This window comes from Ceratotherium simum, chromosome X (assembly GCF_057802395.1).
Source record: "Ceratotherium simum simum isolate JZ-2026a chromosome X, ASM5780239v1, whole genome shotgun sequence".
In the NCBI taxonomy this organism is placed as follows: Eukaryota; Metazoa; Chordata; class Mammalia; order Perissodactyla; family Rhinocerotidae; genus Ceratotherium; species Ceratotherium simum.
In genome coordinates this window covers 116,715,278-116,729,703 of record NC_141940.1, presented here as the reverse complement: position 1 = coordinate 116,729,703, position 14,426 = coordinate 116,715,278, and the positions used below count along the sequence as shown (strand labels likewise).

Here is a 14,426-nt window from a genome sequence, read left to right as displayed (position 1 = left end):
GCGGTGGGAAGGCTGAGTGGGACAGCTCACACGTGGACACCCTGTGCATCGGTGTGCATGTAATTCAGAGACAGACCTCATTTTATAGCAACCTTAACATGTCATTCTAATGTATTGGAAAAGATGAGAAAATGGGATGTGAGTCCCATCTGGATTCATGGACATAGTATCAGAAAGATTTCCAGTGCCTTTACAGAATGCTAGCAACACTTACTAAATACCTACCACAGGTGCTGCATCTTAAGTGAGACACCGGAGGCATCTGTTAAGCCGTGTAGATGTAGGAACTGCAGTCTGCTGGTCGATTCTCATCCGGGGAGAGCAGGCGACTGGGCAGTGATTGAAGTGTCCAGCAGGGGGCTGGCATTCTCTGTGTTTAAGTAGCCCTGGTTCCTCTTCAGAGCCTCAGCTCAGTCGAGCTGCCGTTTGCTAGTGAAGTCAGTGACGCACAAAGCATCCTGCCTATAGGATTTGAGGCTTTCTCAGTGCAGTGTTTTTCTACCCACTTTAAACCTTCAGGTTCTAAGTATCAGGAAAGACAGGAAATGCCGTGTGAAAATAGCAGGCCAAAAGTTCTTAGGTAACTGCAGCCAGGGAGACTCAGACTAGAATGGAGCTAGGAAGAGTTGATACAGAGTGGGTTTAATTCTAAGCCCTTTTTGGCTGAGTTTTTGTTGTTAACTTATTGAATTTAGAGATGTATTGCATTGGTCATGTGAGGGCCGGGGCAGCACCAGCATCAAAACAGTGACACTTTTGAATGCATAGTATATATGTACGCAGAGCATTTTATTACAGAAGATAAAGAGCCCAGCATAGATTGTAGTCTCATCTTCACCCAATTGCAAAATCAAAAGTTAAGAAACAGCATCTAAGGGCACTTTTTAGGTGGGAAAGAATCTAGAGGATGGCTCTAAATGATTGCTTGCTTCTGAACTTGGAAGTGGACCATCTCGTGCACTGCAACGTCTCCAATCACAGTGCGGATCTCCCCATGAACGACGACTGGTTCCACCCGGGGATCCTCTATGTCATCCCTGCAATTTATGGGGTCATCATTCTGATAGGCCTCATTGGCAACATCACCCTGATCAAGATCTTCTGTACCGTGAAGTCCATGCGAAACGTGCCGAACCTGTTCATCTCCAGTCTGGCTTTGGGAGACCTGCTCCTCCTGGTAACATGCGCTCCCGTGGATGCCAGCAGGTACCTGGCCGACAGATGGCTGTTTGGCAGGATTGGCTGCAAACTGATCCCCTTTATACAGCTAACCTCCGTGGGGGTGTCTGTCTTCACACTCACGGCTCTCTCAGCAGACAGGTAAGTACTGGAGGAAAGTTATATTCTCTCTGAGGGTGGTCGATGCCCTTGGTAAATGAGCTTCCACGTTGGGACAACGGAACTGTTTGCCAAAGCAAAATTTTACTCAAACTCAGATTCCCTTCCAGGCAGGTTTTTGTTGTGGGGATTACTTCTTGAGTTTAGCATATTGGTTTAAAAAAGAAAAGTGAGTGGATGGCGGGGACAAAAGAGGACAAATGAGAAAAAATATCTCTGAGCACAAGATTGAGGTGTATTTTCTGGAGACGAATCCATTTAGCATTTCTTTTTCCTAACTTCTCCCTCTCTGCAAAATTAATTGACTGATGAGAAAAAAAATCACACCTAATGGAGTTTAAACCCCAAGTAAACGTATCTTAGAAGCAATTCAGAGTCTTCAGAGAACAGAAAAGTCCCACTGCATTTCCTATTTCCTATATTTCAAACTATGCTTTTCAGAAATAACCACGAGGAGAAAATAAGCAACATTTCCTTGAAACTCATTTTCCTCAGACAGCTTAACTTTTCTCACAGCTGATTTTGTGTTTGGCTCTCCGTAACTGAACAGTTTGTGAGCTGGTTTTTCCAAGTATCTCTTAAGTGAAATCAAGCATTATTTAAATTCTTTTTTCTTGAGAAACTTCCATTCAAAGTTGATTTCTAATTTTAATATCTTTATTGATGTACTTCCATATCCAGTTCCTTTGAGGTTTTGTCAGGGGGGAGTCCAGTACAATGTTTTATTCTGGGAAGTACATGTATTTGTGAACTGCATGTCTTAGAGTGAACATATTGCTTTAAAATTCACATTTATTCATCTTAAAAATTCATGTTCATTCTTTGAACGTTTCTCAAGTGTCTATCATGTAAAAAACACTTGCTTGAGTTAACCAGTCAGGCAGTATCTGCAGGTTGATCACACAAATTGCTGAACGTATCTTATGTACTTCTGAGCTCTAGAAATCGGACACAGTAATGAATAGACTCCAGACACATCATAGACCATATGGTCAAATTAAGAAAAGCTGGTACAATGAACCAGAGACTATAAATTTTTATTTTAAAATCAACTGTATGTCATGGTGTTAAAGATACATAAGGATTTGAGAGCGTACAGGGAAAGGCATAGAAGCAGCTCTTGAAAGTTTATACTTTGAAGAAAATGTGCCACATTTTAATACATATGGTGCTGGATTCTCATTTTGTAGAGGAACAAACAGTCCCCAGGTGATCTGGCTTTGTCTAGTAAAAGACAAATAAAGATAGTGTCATCAGTATTTGTAGACATGTGTTATACTTAGCTGCCTAAAGTACACTGCCGAACACACATGACATTTTCAAAGATTGAAAAATAGTAGCCCAGAAATGAGGTTTGCATATCGCACCAAGTGGACAGGGCTTCACCATCCCCGCCACTCACCTCCAGCCTGCTCTAACCTTGACCATTTGCCCACCAGGTACTAACCACCACAGGCAGTTTCACGTGTTGATTCAGGGCAGGCAAACTTTGGAGCTGGCAGAAGGTCTGTGGCTCGTTACCAATGGCCGAGGGCACCTCAGGGTGAGGGTAATTTTCTTGATGGGAAGATGAGATTTTGGTCTCTGGGTTGGTGAGTGCAGTGGTACAGATGGTGTTTACTGTCTTCTTGGGGAGGGAGGGGGGCAGAGAGGAAAGTGAGGGTGTGGAATGTAAAGATGCTGCTGCAGGGAAGTGTTCTCCAGAGTCTCAAAGCAGACCAAATTCACCATCAGCAGAAAGGCTCTTGCAAGAGCCAGGTTGCACCCTTTGGCAGTTCTGGTGTGTTCTCAGTAAGTTTATAGCTACTGCATGTCCTTCCTAAGTTCAGAAATTACTATCACCTTCCATATAACTAACTTTTTGTGTTTTGCTAAGGCTTAAAAAAGCTGGTGGATCACCTGAATCACAGGCAGTGATCTAACCAATTTCAGCAAGAATAGATATTGAGCTAGTGAAATAAGATAAGACTGTACTTATCTATTTTTTTCATTTTTAAAAGCTATGGGAGTCTTATAACAACCTCATGAGATTGGCAAGGCAAATATGTGTATATATATATATATATATACATCCACACACACAATATCTATATTTTTTCTTCTCAACAAGCTATAATTGATAGACAGTAAACTGAACAAGGGTACACTTCAATATGTTTTTACATATGTCTATATGACAACATGACCACCACCCAGATGGAGATATAGAACAGTCCCAGCACCCCAGGAGTTTCTTTTATGCCTGTTTCCAGTTAATACTCAGCCCCACAGAGAGGCAATCACTAGTCTGAATTCAATTACCATAGATTATTTTTGCCAGTTCTTTAATCTCATGTAAATGGAATCATACTTCTCATGCTAATCATTATGTCTATGACAGTCATCCATATTGGTACACATAGCAATGGTTTGTTCTTTTTAATTGTTGTGTAGTATTCCATTGTATGACTATGCCTCAGTTTATTTATCCCTTCTAATACTGACGGGCATTGGGTTGTTTCCAGTTTGGGGTTGATAATAACCTGCTCTGGATATTCTTATTTATGCTTTTTGGGGAACATAAGTGTTTATTTCTCTTAGGTATGTACCTGGGAGTGGAGTTGCTGGGTCATAGGGGGCATATATTTAGTAAATATTCTCAAAGAGTTTTCCAAAGTGGTAGTCTGTATTTGATAGATTGGTAAAAGGGTGAACCAGAAGACCCTCCAAACAGGATGATCATTACAATCATTGGGGAGCTTTAAAAATATACAGATTCCTAGCCCCCATCCAAAATCCACTGACTCAGAGTTTCTGAGGTATGAACGAGTGTGGTGATAATCATCCACCCTGCTCCCTGTAGGTTGACCAGCAATGCCAGTGCTCATCCCAACCTCCCTTCTGCAGTTCTTCCCTTCCCCAGGGGAACTTGAGTCTTTGTTAATATGAAAAGAATAACATTTTTCTAAAAAAGTTTATACTGCTGCCACCGAAGGGAGACTTCAAGGCAGTCCCAGAATCCAGAATTCTGGGTTTCACACAGCTGACCAATTACAGATTTGCGTTCAAGCCCCTTCACTATTGGTCCCCACCATCCCTCTCCTTCCGTGCTTTCTTCCCCTTACACACACACTGAAGTCCTCATAACACAATGGTTACACTGATGAGTTCCTGACTCTGCTTCCTTGCTTATGCTGTGTCCCACCCTCTCTCCAGAATGCTTTCTGCTTTCCTAACTAGAAAAGCTTTCCTCCCCATCACATGTGATGTTATGGGCTTGGAATAGGCATCAACAGCCCTGCATTTTAGGCTTTTTTCTGCCATTACTACCCATATAAGGGAGTTGGACCAAGTCGCTTAACTTTCTGACCTTAGTTGAATCATCTGTAAGATAATAGACTTGAGCTAGATTATTTCTAAGGTCCCTCTAAATTTTAAAAGCTTCTGATTTTTATCTGTCATCTTGCCTATCATTCAGAATCTGGCTTAAGACTTCTCTTTAAAGCCCTAATTTGGACCATTCTAGCCCAAATTTCCTGCTCTCTTCTAAACATGAGGCTTATTATCTGAGACATGAATTATCTTGTGACATCTTTCATCTTGCTGTTTTGAAGTATTTTACTCATTGGTCTTTTTTTAGCCTCTCCTATATTCATTATTTTAACTTTTGAAGTAGATTATAAAAATGTTGAGAGTGGATATTTCTTATACATTCTTATATCTTAACAGTGCCTCACATGGTTCCTTGTACCAAATGGGTGATCAATAAATATTGATTAATTAAAATTATGGTTAGTTAATGCATAATTTTCTTCTCATTGTTATTATTCTTCCCCCTTTTTGGAATTCATCTGACAGCACACTTTTTTTTTTTTTTTTTGTGAGGAAGATCAGCCCTGAGCTAACATCCATGCCAATCCTCCTCTTTTTGCTGAGGAAGACCGGCTCTAAGCTAACATCTATTGCCAATCCTCCTCCTTTTTTTCCCCCAAAGCCCCAGTAGATAGTTGTATGTCATAGCTGCACATCCTTCTAGTTGCTGTATGTGGGACACGGCCTCAGCATGGCCCGAGAAGCGGTGCGTCAGTGCGCACCTGGGATCCAAACCCGGGCCGCTAGTAGCGGAGCGCGCGCACTTAACCGCTAAGCCACGGGGCCGGCCCTGACAGCACACTTGTAAAAATGTATCACACAGTCACCTGCTTCTTAATTGTTTCTATTAAGCTCTCATATTTGGGTAAATGAGAGAAAAGCTATTCTTTTTGAGCTAGTAAATAGATTTGTGGGAGTACATAGCTGGGTGGATGGATGGATAGATGGAAAGATAGGTGGATGGATGGGAAGATGGATGGATGGATGGATGGATGGGTGGATGGATGGATAGATGATTGGATAGATAGGTAAATAGTTGGATGGACGGATACGTTTTTTACATACTGGTCTCTCCTACTAGATGCCCATCTCTGTACTAGGTGCCTCAGTATTATGTAAATGGAACTTAAGACCTGAATTGGACCTCAATAGGAAAAGGGTAAGGAGAGTTTGCTTTTTATTTTCTAGTAAGCATAAAGTTTAAATCTGGACTTAATGTTGACAGCATATAATGCCCAAGTTATATTGTACCTGCTTCAGTATTATTATTCAGAGTTTTTTCTGCTAGAATGGAGCTGGCAGAATGAATCAAAACGACAGACGTACACAGCAGTTCCACTGTGTGTATTCCATGGAAAAGACTGTTCGTAAGTTTCCCCCCCTTGTGATTTGGAATGTGTAAAGACACAGGAAAATGTTACATTTAGGCAAACTCCTTGAAGTGCTGATGTTTTAAATTCATTGCAAGGAATTTATGAGATAATGTAGTACTCAGCCTTTCCTGACATCTAGAGCTGCATGGTCCAACATGGTAGCCATTAACTACATGTGGTTATTTAATTGTAAATTTAATTTATATAAAACTAAAAATTCAGTTCCCTAGCCACACCAGCCACATGTCAAGTGCTCAGTAACCACTGTGACTTTACTGGACAGTACAGATACAGAACATTTCCATCACTGCAGAAAGTTCTATTCTACAGTGCAGAAGAGAGTTTGCTCTTTGCCTTGGGGTCCAAATCTCTTTCCCGAGATCTGTGTTAGCTGCTCTCTCTCATTGAGGGTATCAGGAATTCCTCAGATAAGCAAATATCAAATGCCTCCCAGCTGCACGAGCTCTTCCTGTCTGTAAAATATCTTCTATTGGAAGATACCCAAAAATGAAGAGAGAAGAAACCAGGCAGCCCAATACAATCACCAGTCACAGGCTTGGGGAATTTAGGCATTGGGGAATTTAGGAATTGTTGATGTTTTGAGACCTTCTGAAGAATACATGTGGGGTTCAATTTCCAGGTCTGCATTATGAACTTCTGTCTGATCCCTCCATTCTCTTTTGCCAGGCTCTCTTCCATCTGCCAGTCTTTCTATCTTCCTATCCCAAGACTTGCCAGAACAATCACTGATCTAGCTAAACTCTTCTCATTGTCTCCCACATGTGCCACTTGACTTCTCTCTTCTCGACTTCATTTCCCCCTCCCTAGTGGCTGGGCTCTACACCACCATCTATCCAAATCCTATCAGTCCTTCAGGGCACAGTTTAAGTTCCTTCTCCTCTATGAAGCATTCCCTGATCTGTTGCTTTCACTGATTTTTTCCCCTTCCCAAGATGTTTTTGCCTGTATTGTTCATTAAACACCAAAACTATCCTACCTTGTATTACTAGGTCCTTTTTATACATGTGTTTTCTACTTCCCTAATCATATAGGAAGCTCCATGGGGTCTGTGCTGTCTACGACACTGAGGCCCTCTTTACATCTAGTAAGAGGACTATAACTACAGCTTGGTTGGTGTTGGAGCAGCGACAAAATGATAAAGTCCAGTGGCTACAAGGAGAAGTCATCTTAAAGTCCAAACCCTTGTTTGACAGAGAGACCAAAAGATGGAATTTGGCCTTCTCACAACAAACTCAGAGTGGTCAGACTAGAACCCTACACTCCTCATTCCAAGTCCCAGTTTCTTCAGGGGAACTGGAAACTTTTCTTCAGAAACCATTGAAACACAGAGTCTGATTCCATTTCCCTTCTCTGGACAGTGGGAGGTACTGATCCCAAACCCTACGGTTCTGAGGGAAGATACCCTGAGTGACTCCAAGGTGGTTCCTTTCTAAGGGGATCACCTCAGTAATTCCAAAAGCTCCTCTACTGTTCTAGAGGCCCAGCTTCACTGATTCCAAGGAGATTGGCTCTTTCTCATAGAAGAAGACTAAATATTTAATTTCTTGTAAAGCGTCTTTCCCAGAAAGTCCCGCTGTTAGAGGAGTTTATGTGACCCACCATTCCATAACTTCTCTATAGTATGATTTTTCTGAAGCATATGGTGCCTTTCTGGAAGGAAACTCAACTCGTGTCTCCCCACAGTGATGGGTCTGTCACAGCTGCTGGCAGACTCTGAGAGTGCTCAGAGAGCAGGTGCAATTGGAAGTGGGGTTTCCCAGCAAGGCTCTTTCAGTTGGAGTGCTGTGGAGAGAAGGGCAGCAAAGAACTCTGACCTTGTCTCTCATACATTATCTTTTAAAGTGTTAGACTTTCATGTGATTAATTATCATTTCTGGCAACCTAATATGCATGGAGGCAAAAAATAGCACAAGCTTGATCATGAAACATAAAGCATAGCCTGAAAGGACTCCCTGGTGAGGTTTTTTGAACTGTGTTTGTCAATAACATCCTTTGAAAATAGACTAAATTTGCATTTTTGCACTTGTAAATCCTCCTGGTGTGTGTGGTTTGCATAAATTCTCTCTTAATTAAAACACGTGTTTTGCAGAATAAAAATTGTTTTTTCTCCATTCCTCTTTTTCTACCTCCCAGTAATAGAACAAGGTATTTTGTTTATTATAGTCAACTTTGAAATTCTGGTGATTAGTATCTGATATTTGCTGCTGCTTAAAATGATTTGATTTGCCTTGGAACCTCTAAGAGGCTGCTGGTTCATTTTATACATTAAGTATCACCTTCTGTAGGAGGTCTTCATTGGCCACTCAATCTAAAGGGATGACCAACACTATTCCATCATCTAGTTTCTTTTTTTCAGGTTGATTGAGGTGTAATTTACATTCAGTAAATTTTTAGGTATACATTTCTATGAATTTTGACAAACTTATATAGTCCTATAACCACCACCACCACAATCAAGATATAGAACATTTCCATCATCCCCCAAATTCTCTCATGTCTCTTTTTTTCTATCCCCTTCTTCCATCCTCAGTTCCTGGCAACCACTGATGTTTTCCAGAATATCGTATGACATCATACAGTATATGATTATTTGAGTTTGGCTTCTTTCAACTCATGTTGTTGCATGTATCAGTAGTCTGCTCCTTTTTATTGCTGAGTACTGAGTACTAGTCCCTTTTATGGATATACCACAGTTTGTTTATCCATTCTTCAGCTAATGGGCATCAGGGTTATTTTCAGTTTTGGGTGATTATGAATAAAACTGTCATAAACATTCACATACAGTTTTTGTATGGATGTATGTCTTCAAATCTCTTGGGTAAATATCATCCAGTATTATTTTCTTGAGAATTATTTTGTTCATTTGTTCATTTACTTGTTTACTGTCCGTCTTCCACCACTAGAATATAAGCTCCAAAAAAAAATGGGAGGCTATCTCATTCATCAGCATATTCTCTGGCACTAGAACCGTCCTTGAACTGTGGGAGGTGCTTGATAAGTGTTTGTTGAATACATGAATGGATGGATGCATGAAGGAAGGAATAAAAAAATGAGTGAATTCTGGTAGGTGCTACTGAGTGAACTGGGAGTACTGGATTCTGGTCTGTGAATCATGTTCATTTCCTTTGATGTTAACAGAGTGACGCAGTAGAACAGTGGTTCCAACTCTAGATGACAAGACCTTATCCAGGTTTTATGGGGACTGTTTGGAGGGTGCTTTTTAGAGAAAAAAACCAATAAAATTATGAATACAAATTTAGGTAGAGAAGTGAATGCTTTAAAATATTTAGAAATCACATTTTAGATTTAGAAATCACAGTAAGTTACCATCTAAATAAGTTGATAAATTCCATGAACATCACAAAATCCAGAAAAATAACATAATATCAATTAATTAACTGCCTGGCACATGTTACATGTCTATCATACTCATTTTCTTAAGTATTTTCGCTTCATCCTCATTTGGCTCCTCTTAAAATGACAATGGTTTGGTGATATACTTTTCTGTGGAGAAATCAGAAAGATAAGTCAGTCTTCTAGCATGGTTGATTAAAATTGGCTTATTGGGCTGGCCCCGTGGCTTAGCGGTTAAGTGCGCACGCTCTGCTGCTGGTGGCCCAGGTTCAGATCCAGGCGCGCACCGACGCACCACTTCTCTGGCCATGCTGAGGCCACGTCCCACATACAGCAACTAGAAAGATGTGCAGCTATGACATACAACTATCTACTGGGGCTTTGGGGGAAAAATAAATAAATAAAATTTAAAAAAAAATTGGCTTATTAACAAGAGGTTAGAAAAGTTTCTTTCAGCTTCATAACTCCTTATTGGTAATGTCATATAAATGTTTAGGATTATTATCAAATGTTTAGGATTATTTGAGAAAGCCACTCTCAAATTTCTTTCCTATATGGGCTGTAAAATTTCACAGCATTTCAAGTTTTCTAATGCATTGAGTGATCTTAAATACTCATTTAGTTGATGACTCCCATAAACCTATTTGCCATGAATGTCTTCACATTATGAGTTTTAAGTTATCTTCATCAACATTGGTATTTTGTGGGTATGCATAACATGAGTGACTTTACACAAATGTATTTGCTATTTGTGATTTGGCTACAGGTTTCTGCCCTATAAACACAGACACTATGATAAACTCGATTTTGCTGATGTATTTGGATTTAAATTGCTGTCTTATTATTTGGTTTTCATTTATCTCACCTGTTTTATAATCCTTTTTCCCTCCCTTCTTGCCTTCTTTTAAATTAATTAAATATTTTAATTATTCTGTTCCTTCCACCTCATGAATTTGTTACAAGCTCTTCTTAATATTCTTTTTGAGGCTACTCTGGAGTTTACAACATGTATCCTTGACTTATTGGAATTTACTATAAATTAGAATTTTCCTACATCCCAGACAATGCAAGGATAATAGGCCATTTTAACTTTCTTTTAATTCCCTCTTGCCTTTTTTTTTTTTTTTTGGTTGTTGTTGTTCTATATTTTAATTCTCTATATATTTTAAAACCCACAAGACATTATGTTTATTGTTTTTACGTACTTTATATTAACTCAACATTTACCTTTAGATTTAGATTGATTCCTGTATTGACCTGTTGCTCTCCATTCCTTCCTGCATCTTCATCCTGTGACTTCATCTGACATCATTTTACTTCTGCCCACAGAATGCCCCTCAGTATTTCATTTAGTGTAAGTCTCGTGGGGATACATTTTCTGTTTTTGTTTGTCTGAAAATGTCTTTATTTCATGTAATTTGGGGGAGGGGGTTTTCACTGAGCATAACATTCGAGGCTGGCAGTTCTTACCTTTCACACTTTGGAGCTGCCATTCATTGTCCTCTGACTTCCACTGTGAAGTCAGATGTCAGTTTTATCGTTGCTCCTTAAAATTATTGATTTTTTCTCTTTGACTAATTTTAAGATTTTTTTTCTTTATCTTTGGTTTTCAGTAGCATTACTATGATGCACTTAAGTGTGGTTTCTTTGTATTTTTTTGGCTTGAGATCCATAGCTTTTCTTAAATCTGTGCTTTGAAGATTTTAGCCAGTTTTGGAAAGTTCTCAACCATGACAACTTCAAATATTGCTTCTCTCCTATTTTCTTTTTCCTCTCATTCTTTATGCTGTTTACACATAAATAGAACAACTACAGGTTAATTTTAAGCTTTTCAAGATTTTTCTCCCTTTGGTTGTTTTTGCTTTTATTGAAGCAGGAAATTTCATACTTGGGTCAGGCCTCTGTTACTGAGAACTATATTTTATTATTTTATTTATTTATGTTTTAATTTTTTGTTTATTGCAGTAATATTGGTTTATAACATTGTATAAATTTCAGGTGTACATCATTATACTTCTATTTCTGCATAGATTACATCATGTTCACCACCCAAATACTAATTACAACCCATCACAACACACACGTGCTGAATTATCCCTTTCGCCCTTTCGATATGTGTTTGTTTATTGTTGTTATTATCTACTACTTAATGAAGGAAATCATACGGTATTTGACCTTCTCCCTCTGACTTATTTCACTTTGCATAATACCCTCAATGTCCATCCATGTTGTCACAAATGGCTGGATTTCATCATTTCTTATGGCTGAGTAGTATTCCATTGTGTATATATACCACATCTTCTTTATCCATTCGTCCCTTGATGGGCACTTAGGTTGCTTCCAAGTCTTGGCTATTGTAAATAATGCTGCAATGAACACACGGGTGCATATATCTTTGCACATTGGTGTTTTCAAGTTCTTTGGATAAATACCCAGCAGTGGAATAGCTGGATCATATGGTAGTTCTATCCTAGATTTTCTGAGGAATCTCCATACTGTTTTCCATAGTGGCTGCACCAGTTTACACTCCCACCAGCAGTGTATGGAGTTCCCTTCTCTCCACATCCTCTCCAACACATGTTGTTTCCTGTCTTGTTAATTATAGCCATTCTGACGGGCGTGAGGTGATATCTCATTGTAGTTTTGATTTGCATTTCCTTGATAGTTAATGATTTTGAACATCTTTTCATGTGTCTGTTGGCCATCTGTATATCTTCTTTGGAGAAATGTTGGTTCAGGTCTTTTGCTCATTTTTTAATTGGGTTGGTAGTTTTTTTGTTGTTGAGATGCATGAGTTCTTTATATATTTTGGAGATTAAGCCCTTATCAGATGTATGGTTTGCAAATATCTTCTCCCAATTGTTGGGTTGTCTTTTCGTTTTGTTGATGGTTTCCTTTGCTGTGCAGAAGCTTTTTAGTTTGATGTAGTCCCATTTGTTTATTTTTTCTATTGTTTCTCTTGCCCAGTCAGACATGGTGCTTGAAAATATGTTACTAAGACCAATGTCGAAGAGCGTACTGCCTATGTTTTCTTCTAGAAGTTTCATAGTTTCAGGTCTTACATTCAAGTCTTTAATCCATTTTGAGTTAATTTTTGTGTATGGTGTAATGTAAGGGCCTACTTTCATTTTTTTGCATGTGGCTGTCCAGTTTTCCCAACACCATTTGTTGAAGAGACTTTCTTTTCCCCATTGTATGTTCTTGGCTCCTTTGTCCAAGATTAGCTGTCCATAGATGTGTGGGTTTATTTCTGGGCTTTCGATTCTATTCCATTGATCTGTGTGTCTGTTTTTGTGCCAGTACCATGCTGTTTTGGTTACTATAGCTTTGTAGTATATTTTGAAATCAGGGAGTGTGATACCTCCAGCTTTGTTCTTTTTACTCAGGATTCCTTTACCTATTCGGGGTCTTTTGTTGTTCCATATAAATTTTAGGATTCTTTGTTCTATTTCTGTGAAAATTGTTGTTGGAACTTTGATAGGGATTGGATTGAATGTATAGATGACTTTAGGAAGTATGGACATCTTAACTATGTTAGTTCTTCCAATCCAAGAGCACGGAATATCTTTCCATTTCTTTGTGTCTTCTTCAATTTCTTTCAGCAATGTTTTATAGTTTTCGGTGTACAGATCTTTCACCTCTTTGGTTAAGTTTATTCCTAGGTATTTTATTCTTTTTGTTGCAATTGTAAATGGGGTTGTAGTCTTAATTTCTCTTTCTGCTACTCCGTTGTTAGTATATAGAAATGAAACTGATTTTTGTATGTTGATTTTGTATCCTGCAACTTTACCATATTTGTTTATTACTTCTAAAAGTTTTCTGGTGGATTCTTTAGGGTTTTCTATATATAAAATCATGTCATCTGCAAATAGTGACAGTTTCACTTCTTCCTTTCCAATTTGGATCCCTTTTATTTCTCTCTCTTGCCTGATTGCTCTGGCTAGGACTTCCAATACTATGTTAAATAGGAGTGGTGACAGTGGGCATCCTTGTCTGGTTCCTGTTCTTAGAGGGATAGCTTTCAGTTTTTCACCATTGAGGATGATATTAGCTGTGGGTTTCTCATATATGGTCTTTATTATGTTGAGGTACTTTCCTTCTATACCCATTTTATTCAGAGTTTTTATCATAAATGGATGCTGGATCTTGTCAAATGCTTTCTCTGCATCTATTGAGATGATCATGTGATTTTTGTTCTTCATTTTATTAATGTGGTGTATTATGTTGATTGATTTGCGAATGTTAAACCATCCCTGCATACCTGGAATAAATCCCACTTGATCATGGTGTATAATCTTTTAACGTATTGTTGTATGCGATTTGCTAGTATTTTGTTGAGGATTTTCGCATCGATGTTCATCAGTGATATTGGCCTGTAATTTTCTTTTTGTGTTGTCCTTGTCTGGTTTTGGTATCAGGGTAATGTCAGCTTCGTAGAATGAGTTAGGAGCTTCCCCCTCCTCAATTTTTGGAAGAGTTTGAGAAGGATAGGTATTAAGTCTTCTTTGAATGTTTGGTAGAATTCACCAAGGAAGCCGTCTGGTCCTGGACTTTTATTTTTGGGGAGGTTTTTGATTACTGTTTCGATCTCCTTACTGGTGATTGGTCTATTCAAATTCTCTACTTCTTCTTGATCCAGTTTTGGGAGGTTGTATGATTCTAAGAATTTATCCATTTCTTCCAGATTGTCGAATTGGTTGGCATATAGCTTTTCATAGTATTCTCTTATAATCTTTTGTATTTCTGAGGTGTCTGTTGTAACCTCTCCTCTTTCATTTCTGATTTTACTTATTTGTGCCTTCTCTCTTTTTTTCTTGGTGAGTCTAGCTAAAGGTTTGTCTATTTTGTTGATCTTTTCAAAGAACCAGCTCTTGGTTTTATTAATTTTTTCTATTGTTTTTTTGGTCTCTATTTCATTTATTTCTGCTCTGATTTTTATTATTTCCCTTCTTCTACTGATTTTGGGTTTTGTTTGTTCTTCTTTTTCCA

The 14,426-nt window shown here is 38.7% G+C and overlaps 1 protein-coding gene across 1 annotated transcript in view; it reads left to right on the top strand.

Annotated features, from left to right (window-relative positions):
• Positions 1-318: 318 nt before the first annotated feature.
• The window catches only part of GRPR (gastrin releasing peptide receptor), a 43,959-nt gene continuing 29,851 nt past the window's right edge, over positions 319-14,426 (top strand). The window contains exon 1 of the mRNA XM_004435154.3: positions 319-1,320. Within this exon, the coding sequence (XP_004435211.1) occupies positions 908-1,320 (413 nt within the window). The 5' untranslated portion in view covers positions 319-907. The remainder of the gene's footprint in view (positions 1,321-14,426) is intronic.